We start from the raw sequence: 9840 nt of genomic DNA, 5'->3' as shown, positions 1-9840 counted from the left end.
ATCTCCTTGTATGGGCTGTTCTGTCCGTGACATCAGCTGTGGTGGTGTCGGTCTCTGCGTACTTTCTATGACGTTAGTCTCATGTGATGTCAGTCTAGTGCATGGGTCTCCAACAGGGGGTCCTCAGAGTTACTACAGGGGGTCCTCCAAATCTTTGAGTGATAGAAAGTTTTTTTCTCCTTTTTTATATTAATCACTTGAATCCTAGCGTCCATATTCTGAGAACTTTAGACAAAAATAGCGGGCGTTGTGAGCTTGTAGATCGGCTATTTTTGGCAAAGAGGTTTGGTGTAGAGGGGAAAAAGAGCAGACTAAGTACAGAGTGAAAGGTCAAGTTTATTAAGTATTGACGGTTCAAGTGGTTAAATATCTGAAAACACAAACTGACATGAATCCAAAATACACTGATGATTGTGCTGTCAAACAATGAAACTATATGGAATCTATGAACAGGTAGTGGGGGTCCCTGCTTCATCTCTCTCTCAACTAAGGGGTCCTTGGCCTGAAAATGCTGAAGACCCCTGCAGTAGGGACATAGGCACCTACACACAAAGCCAGACGTAGGAGCGATTAGCGCCACTCAAAAAGTGCATTGTGCCTTCACTTAATGCGGCGCCCGCAGGTTAATATTGGAGTAGGCCTACTGATATATTATTGATTTCAGCTGTTACAATTTCAATTTCCAAACATAGAAAAATTACCAGCTTTAATTACTTCAGTCTATATTAGTAGCTAAATGACTAGTATTCAAATGTTATTGTATTTTTTATGTCCAATGTATTTGTATTTAAGTCCATAAAGTTGACATAAGAACATATAAATGCATTTGAAATTTTAAAATGAAAGAAGAAAAAAGAAGTTACATTTCGGGATTCCAATTCAAAAATAGCAAAAAATAGCAGATCTACAAGCTCGAAACGCGTCGCAGTTTTGAGCTTGTAGATCGGCTATTTTTGCTATGTATATGCATTGTGGCCCTCTGGAGTGAGTGTGAAAATGTAGTGGCCCTCTCCAACATCAAAGTTGCCCACCCCTGATCTAAAGAAAGAAAGAAAGAAAGACAGAAAGAAAGACAGACAGAAAGTAATAAAGTGCGCTACAGAGGGCAGTGCGGTCTGCCCAGTGCATTCTCTGAGGTGCTGTTAGACGCCAAGCGCTGCGCAGCCAAGGCTGAATGATTCATCATAGACACTCAGCACCACTCACAGCCACAATCTGTTCCTGCTGCTGCCTTCAGGCACACAATAAACTGCATTCACTCTCTGAGTGAATCCCCCATGTAGTCTTAGCTAGCAGCAACAGTGTGTCTTTTCATTTCCCTTAGATTTTGATATCCAGCGTTGTCGTCGTTATTATCTTGTTATATCGTTGCCGTTGTTATATCGTGGCAGAAAACTCTTACAAAAGCATCAAAAATAGCAGATCTGCTACTTTTTTTATGCTTTTGAATTTGAATCCTGAAAAGCAACAGTTTTGGACAGGTTTGCACCTGAAGTACGACAACAGGGTGAATCAAAATCAGTGATAGCTTGTGATAATAACTACATTTCTAAGTAGCGTAATGGAAATTTGCTACATTTCTCTGGGGATAGCTTGTAGTGTAGTTAAGCTATATTTAATCAGAGAGTAATGTAGCTTACTACATTTACCAAATAGCTTGCCCATCACTGTTGGGAAAAACAAATCAATAAATAGACCAGTCAATTGCAATAGTGTCCCCAATAGTGTCCCCAATAGTGTCCCCAATAGTGTCCCCAATAGTGAGGGGACAATAGTGTCCCCAATAGTGTCCCCAATAGTGTCCCCAATAGTGAGGGGACATTCAAGACCGTCTGACCCCCCTACTACTTTTGCCAGCATGTAGCTTGTAGCTCAGGTAACTACATTTCTTTGGGGATAGCTTCGCTGTAGCTTTAGCTATATTTAATCAAGTGTAACTTGTAGCTTAGGTAACTTCATTTTCATGCAAGTAGCTTGCCCATCACTGATCAAAATCATCACTTTGCCTTGTGGGGAAGGAGTGAATGTCAGAAGTGACACGGAAAGAATTACAGTATGAAAAGAAGAATGTCTTGTTTGCATTTTTTTTTTTTTTAAACATAAATAAACAGGTTTGAAGAATATTCACTTTGTCAATAGGCAATAATGAATATTGAATAAAGAGAGGAGCAGATGGCTCAAATCTATTAGACTGAGAAATCCTTCTCAAAAACCTTGAATCATTAGCAGTGTGCTGCCCTCCTCCTGCAGTGTTTGCTGGCACCGTCAGCATAACATGCAACACCAACATGTTGCTGCTTGTACTGTACCTGTATGATGAGGAACACCTAAAAGCCTCTTTAATCTTGGATTCTGCTCTATGAAATGCACAGCGAACAGTGTAAAGCAGGGGTCTTCAACGTTTTCAGGCCAAGGACCCCTTAGTTGAGAGAGAGATGCAGCAGGGACCCCCACAACCTTTTCATTGATTCAATATAGTTCATTGTTTGACAGCACAATCATCAGTGTTTTTTGGATTCAAGTATTCAATCAATCAATCAATCAATCAATCAATCAATCAATCAATCAAATCTACCTGCTGCACAATGACCCTAACCTGTTATTCAACCCTGCCACTAGATGGCCATGTCAGTCTCTGTTTCACGTTGGTACACTGCCCTCTGATGTCACTCACTGTATGTAACCTGGCATTACCAGACTGGCCACCTCAAAGGAAAACACTCTGACTGTAGCACTGCAGATACATATTCACACCTTCTATTTGATATGTGTTGATGTTTGATATGTTACACAACTGAGTGAATAGGATTGAACACCATACAGTATACTGGGTGATCACATTGATATCACAGTTCTGTTTGTGTGCCTTAATGCAGTGTTTCTCAAACTTTCAAATTTCAAGGTCCCCTCTTAAAGGAGTCGTTCAGACCAAAACACATATAAGGTTAAATCTACCTTTTATCATACCCCTTCACACCTGCTTTAGTCGATTTTTTTCATAGCTGCCCCTGTTGCTAGTTTTCGGCTGCCCCTGTAGCTAGATTTCGCGGGCCCTCTCATAACTAACAGAGTAGATAGTCATTATTCTAATGCGGTTATTTCTTTAGCTTCAAAGTTAGTATTTTTTTATTGGATAGTGTTTACACAACGTCCTGAGACCAACCAAACCGCTGTTTTGACCATCTAGCAACAGGGGCATTCGAAATCTGGCAACAGGGGCAGCTATGAAAAAGATCGACTAAAGCAGGTATGAAGGGGTATGATAAAAGGCAGATTTAATCCTATATGTGTTTTGCTCTGAACGACTTTTTCTATTTTGGTTCCATTTGTACACTGTCAGAGTTATAGACTTGTATGGGTCAATTTAGACCCCCATAATGGAACCCACAGAGTCCTTGGAATCCACTTTGAGAACCACTGCCTTAATGTATCCATTTAGACTTTAAACTTAACTTGATTCTTATTCTTAATTTAATTTGACTGCAATTTCCAAGAAGCTTGCTTAAAATGGTGTAATGTGACAACGTTCAAGTGGAAAACCATTGTCTTATAGCAGAGCTCCCTCTGTCTCTCTCTGTCTCTGTCTCTGTGTCTCAAATTCAATTCAAATTGCTTTATTGGCATGACAAGCATTCATTCTTCCATTGCCAAAGCGTTACATACAGTATGATACAAAATGATAATATAAATAATACATATTCAAAATCAGAACAATCAATATGAACAAAACAAAGAGAAATATAAGCAAAATTACATTCGTCTATATTCATTGTGATCAACACTTATAGTGTTCACCCGTTGTCCCTCATTTTGTGACAGGCTGCTACATATTTTGCTGCCAACCTTGAACATTCGGCTTTCTCACCTAGTAAATAGGGGATTGCCTGTATAGATATACGATACAATCAGAACAAAGTGAAAGGAGTGTAACAGTGTTCATGTATCAAGGTTACATGCAGGCAGAGCAGGGATATATACAATGATCAGTAGTCTTTAAGGTGGTTGTGTTCCATTTGATATCCTTCTCCTATCACAGCAGCTCACGAATCTTGCTGCTGTGTTTGCACATTGTTGTACTTCACCCAGCAGGTATGGGAGTTTTATATCATTGGTCATGTGATGTCTTCAAACTCTCCTTGGGCGGTTATGATCTCTCTCTCTCTCTCTCTCTCTCTCTCTCTCTCTCTCTCTCTCTCTCTCTCTCTCTCTCTCTCAGGTCAGCTCATCTCCTGTCCAGGTATCGTCCTCGTTGTCCTATCATCGCCATAACCAGAAGCCCTCAGGTACGACCTCACCCTGTCCACTATAGAGCTGTATGTTGCATGGTTATGAGATTAGAATGAACTCGTGTTTAATTCAATTCATTTATAAGAATGGTGTGTGTGTGTGTGTGTGTGTGTGTGTGTGTGTGTGTGTGTGTGTGTGTGTGTGTGTGTGTGTGTGTGTGTGTGTGTGTGTGTGTGTGTGTGTGTGTGTGTGTGTATGTGTGTGTGTGTGTGTGTGTGTGTGTGCGCGCGCACGGTGGTGTGTGTCAGGTGGCGCGTCAGTCCCAGCTGCTCAGAGGAGTGTTTCCTGTTCTGTTCCACCCACTTCCTGCCCCCGTGTGGGCAGACGACCTCGACAACAGAGTCAACTTCGGCATGGATATAGGTGCGTGTGTGTGCGTGTGCGTATGTGTGTGTGTGTGTGTGTGTGTGTGTGTGTCTGTGCTATTGTCAATCTTTTAATTACCGGTAAGCAATATTACACGAGAGGGTGTAACACGGTTATCCTGCACTCCAGCCCTACCTACGGAACTCGCCTGTCGGCTCGTTCCTGCGGCAAGGCTGTCGTGCAGGATAACCGTGTTATATGCAGACCCTCGAGTGTAATATTGCGATTATACAACTGTTGCCCCCTTAACCCTTTTTGTGCCTATCCCGAACAAGTTCGGCCTATTTCAATCCAATACAATATTTTATTTGCTATTTTACTTACCCCGAGCTGCTTGGAGCAACGTGGGTGGTCCTTGCTCGTCCAGCGCTTACCAACGAGAGACGCTAGATGGTCCGACAATTTATTCCATTGAAAATGGTTTAAAATAAAGTTTAGAGCCCCCCAAAAAAACCTCAATCTATACTGTCTGCGGCGCGACGTATTCCGGGGTGCCTATCCCGAAGTAGTCCGGGATATTTAATAAAATGAATTATTTAATCGGAGGCCTCAACGAAGCCCCGGTCTAAACGTCCATCCATGGTCCGGGCCAACACTCGGCCATACACGGGCCGTAGTCGCGCTAACGGCCGCATCGCGCCACCCACTCCAATAATAAATCACATCTTTAGACAGGATTTTCTCCGGATTGTGTTCCCAGACCCAAAGAGAAGGTTTTTTGCGACTGAAATAGCTTTAGATCGGGCTTCTAAAGGGGTTAGCATTTTGGCTACGTGTCAGCTAGCTTCCTCCTCTCGTCGCACATAGCATTGGCTGGAGTGAAATCCCAAGGCACTTGGGACAGTGTCTACGGAAGCTAGAGCGAAGGTCTATAGAGAGATTTCTGGCACTCTAGCGGCCACTTGTGGCCCGGGGCACTGTATGAGTTAAAAAAAAGAACACGTCAATTTTTTTAATGCCACATTTAGCTACTATGTCCCTGAACGTCACATGAAAATCGCTAGCCTAGCCGCCTAGCATAGTGTGGGGAGAGAGGAGCGCTTCCTGTCTTTCGTGACCAATGCAGCTGATTTCTTTACTTGATGAGAGACAGTGCATCTGTGCTCGTTATATGCACGGTTGGAGAGCCTGTTTTCCATTGAGAGCCCGACTACCTGTTGTATAATGTGTATATTTCCCTAGAGGTATTCAGTTATTAACTTCTGCTGTCTCTCCTTTCTCTGTCTGTCTGTCTGTCTGTCTCCTGCCCCCTCTGCCCCCGTTGATGACAATATTTATCCGCATGCAGCAAGTATCTTAATATCACACACTAGACAATGTCCTTTCACAGTTACCGATGGTGTACTGTGTTCTAAGGATCAAGGTAGTTTGTTCTCAGGGGAGGGAGGGGAGAGAAGTCTCTTTAACCCATTCAGAACGGGTACACATTATTGTGTATCATTATTTTGTGCTTTAACTATTGAAAAACAGCAGATATACAAGCTCACTGCGCAGCACCGAGTGCTGCGCTGCGAGCTTGTAGATCTGCTATTTTTTTAAATTGTGAAAATTAGAATTTTGACCCGATTCTATAAGTGTCTTTTGAACTGGAGCTCAGTTAGTCTGTTCTTGAGAGACTACTATGTCAGTGGTTCTCAAACCTTCTCATGTGAAGGACCCCCAAAATGATATTTATTTGGCCACGGACCCCCATCTCAAAATATTTAGTTCCAGGGACCACCCAGAAGCAAAATTTGAGTTACAAAAGTTCAATTTGAAAATACATATAGTCAAAGATTTGCACACATTTTCACGACTTTTTCAAAAATAGCAGATCTACAAACTCGCAGCACGGCACTTTGTGCCACGCTGTGAGCTTGTATATCTGGTATTATTTTTCACTGGTTAAAGCATTCAATAATTCTAGGCATATTAAACAGCATTGTTTTATTTTATTGACTAATAAAGTTCTCTCTCTCTCTCTCTCTCTCTCTCTCTCTCTCTCTCTCTCTCTCTCTCTCTCTCTCTCTCTCTCTCTCTCTCTCTCTCTCTCCCTCCTCTCCAGGCAAGGCCAGAGGATTCTTTAAGACAGGTGACATGGTGATTGTGGTGACCGGCTGGATCCCTGGCTCGGGTCACACCAACATCATGAGGGCGGTCCACTGCACCTGAAGCACATGGCCTCGCACACACACACCGCACCGCACCGTACCTCTGTCTCTAACCCCTTCTACACTACAGGGCCGAACCAGACCTAGAACCAGTACCTTCCAGAGCCAAGAACCTTCAAGAACCCCTAAAATTCCGGGAGCAATTCTGCTTACGTTTCCACATAACCAGAACCTAACCGGGAAGGTCCCCAAAAAAGAGCAGCATAGGTTCCAGAACCTTGTCTGAAACCGTGCTGTGCACCATAGAGCATCGCAGCGGAAGTGGTTTACTGGTGCCACCTAAAAATCGTCATTCATTTTCCCCATAGACTTTTACAAAAATATTTATAACAATTATGTTAAGCCTAGAACCAAGCAAGGTGACCGCAAAACAGCCAAAAGGCACGCACATCTAAAGCCACAGTTGGCTGGGTGCTAGACTAAAGCAGTGCATACAAGTAGAATAATAAAAGTCTGCACACCAATTTATGCTCCCAAACATTAAGTTTACTTGTGGTAACGTTTCGAGCCTAGCGGCTCTTCATCAGACCTCAACTAATGAAGAGCCGCTAGGCTCGAAACATTACCACAAGTAAACTTAATGTTTGGGAGCATAAATTGGTGTGCAGACTTTTATTATTCTACTTGTAAGCCTAGAACCAAGACATCCAGGATTGCAGTGAATCATGACCATACAACCTTTGTTTCTATGAAAAGGAACATTTTGAAAATCGCTAAACAAAGGGTAGTTATTAAATGTAGTATATCAAATAATTTAATATTGAAATATATTTTCACATAGGATCAAAGGTTCTATGGTCATGAGTCACTGCCGTGCTGGATGGCTTGGTTCTAGGCTTAACATAATTGTTATAAATATTTTTGTAAAAGTCTATGGGGAAAATGAACGACGATTTTTAAGTAGCACCAGTAAACCACTTCCGCTGCAATGCTCTATGGAAACAAAACCAGAACCAAAGAAATAGGTTCAGGTTGTGGAAAGTTCTGGTTCCACCTCGTAGTGGAAAAGGGTCTTCTGTCAACGTGTCTGATTGACGGCAGTGGTGGGAAAAGTACTCACGTTCTTTACTTGAGTAAAAGTATCAACTCTGCAATGTAGAAATACTCTGTTACAAGTAAAAGTCCGGAATTCAAATCAACATGTACTTGAGTACAAATAAAGTATTGGCATAAAAATGTACTTAAAGTACCGAAAGTAAAAGTGCTCATTATGCAGAATGTCCCATTAATTTTTTTTCAAATGGATAAAAAAATCTTTTGAAAATAGCAGATCTACTGTACGAGCTCACATTGTGAGCTTGTATATCGGCTATTTTCAAACGGCCGAAATGCATATTGGGTTGAAATGGTTAACGTATGTCTGACTAGTACCTAAGGAAGGTTTTCAGATAATTGCAAAAGTACGATGTTTGGATCCGAGACGTACAGTGGAGTGGACGTATTGGAAATTGGAAATACCTCAAGTAAATGTACTTAGTTACTTTGCACCACTGACAGGCAGACAGACTAGACTGTGGAAACATAATGACTCCCTGCTAAATAAAACGTGATGTGTTCATTAATATTCTGTCCAGGGTGTTTATTATTCAGAGGGGCGCTCGGTGCTTGGCGGCGCGCCAGCGCAGTGTGTCGGGAGTGGATGTTTATCTCACATAATGGGCAGCCAGACAGCCGTATGGCAGCTGCACTCACTGGGATTCAGCTTAGTTCGCTTTGTGATTCTCAACCTTTTGGATTTCAAGGACCCCCGGTTTGCATAAGGGCCACCGACCCTTTTGTCTGTCGGTAAAAATTGACCTCTCCAGACCATGAATCCACTTTTCACTACGGTGAAAGAAATGCAAATGCCCCCTCTTTCCATGCCACAACTGAAGGCAGCATTCAAGAGAATTGCCTGGTCCAAACTCTCCTGAACTTGATCCATGCCGTTACGCCACATCTCCAGTATTGACTTGATTATGCTTAGTTCAGTGTGGTATCAAGCACTGAAAATAGCCGACCTCCAAGCTCACAATGAGCTTGGAGGTCGGCTATTTTCGATATTTTAACCAAAAGGCCCTTTTAGAAATGCCCTGCATCTCTAAGATTCTCAGCACGTCTCTGCCACAGACCCCCATTTTATCCCTGCGACCCCAATCAATCTACACCGTAAATACCTCGGTGCTTATTTGACTCTGACGGAGTACAAATGGAACCAAAGAGTCCTATAAAGGTTCCTTTTGTACACTGTCACGTTTGTATGCCGCCCCTTTGGTTACTAGTTGTCAGAGTACCCGTAATCAGAGCACTTATAGTGCCTACGTTTTCAAATGTATAAAATGTATACACAGATCTACAAGCTCACAATGCGCATTGTGAGCTCGTCTTTACCAACGCAAATGTATACTATATAAATCAAAATCATCTGCTTGCTGCTTAGCAGAAATGGAAATTTAAAAAATATTTTTCATGAACGGAAATGAAGAACAGATGCCAGCTTCTGTGAGACGATTTCGGGAGGTGTAGTTCCAGACTCTATCGTTGTGTGGCTACACGAGACTAGGGACAGACACATACAGTCAGACAGACAGACAGACAGACAGACAGACAGACAGACAGACAGACATCTCCTTGGGTTGTGACGGTCCCCATGGGCCAGACCACACCAGTTCACCCAGCAGATGGGGCTGAGGCCTGGGGAGAGACTTCAGGACCATGGACAGCGCACAGCCCTTGGTCAGCGGATCTTTCTTATAATACAGGGGTCAACGTTTTCAGGCCAAGACCCTTAGTTGAGAGAGAGATGAAGCAGCGACCCCCACAATCTGTTCATTCATAGACATAGTTTCATTGTTTGACAGCACAATCATCAGTGTATTTTGGATTCATGTTATTGTGTGTTTTCAGATATTTAACCACTTGAACGATCAATACTTAACCACTTGAACCCTAGCGTCCATACTCTGAGAACTTTAGCCAGAAATAGCAGATCTACAAGCTCACAAGAGCTTTGGAGGGGGAAAAGCGCAGACTAAGTACAGAGTGAATACAAGAAAGG

General features: G+C 42.5%; 1 protein-coding gene across 3 annotated transcripts in view; it reads left to right on the top strand.

Annotated features, from left to right (window-relative positions):
- The window catches only part of pklr (pyruvate kinase L/R), a 36056-nt gene extending 27691 nt beyond the window's left edge, over positions 1-8365 (top strand). For all 3 annotated transcript variants that reach the window (XM_080751576.1, XM_080751574.1, XM_080751575.1), the window contains exons 10-12: positions 4217-4283; positions 4536-4650; positions 6698-8365. In XM_080751576.1, coding sequence (XP_080607702.1) covers positions 4217-4283; positions 4536-4650; positions 6698-6804 — 289 coding nt within the window. In that variant the 3' untranslated portion in view covers positions 6805-8365. The remainder of the gene's footprint in view (positions 1-4216; positions 4284-4535; positions 4651-6697) is intronic.
- The last annotated feature ends 1475 nt before the right edge of the window (positions 8366-9840 follow it).

This window comes from Nannobrachium achirus, assembly GCF_963921795.1.
Source record: "Nannobrachium achirus genome assembly, chromosome: 2".
Classification (NCBI taxonomy): Eukaryota; Metazoa; Chordata; class Actinopteri; order Myctophiformes; family Myctophidae; genus Nannobrachium; species Nannobrachium achirus.
The sequence above is the reverse complement of the archived record's forward strand: the minus strand, read 5'-3'. Positions and strand labels throughout refer to the sequence as shown.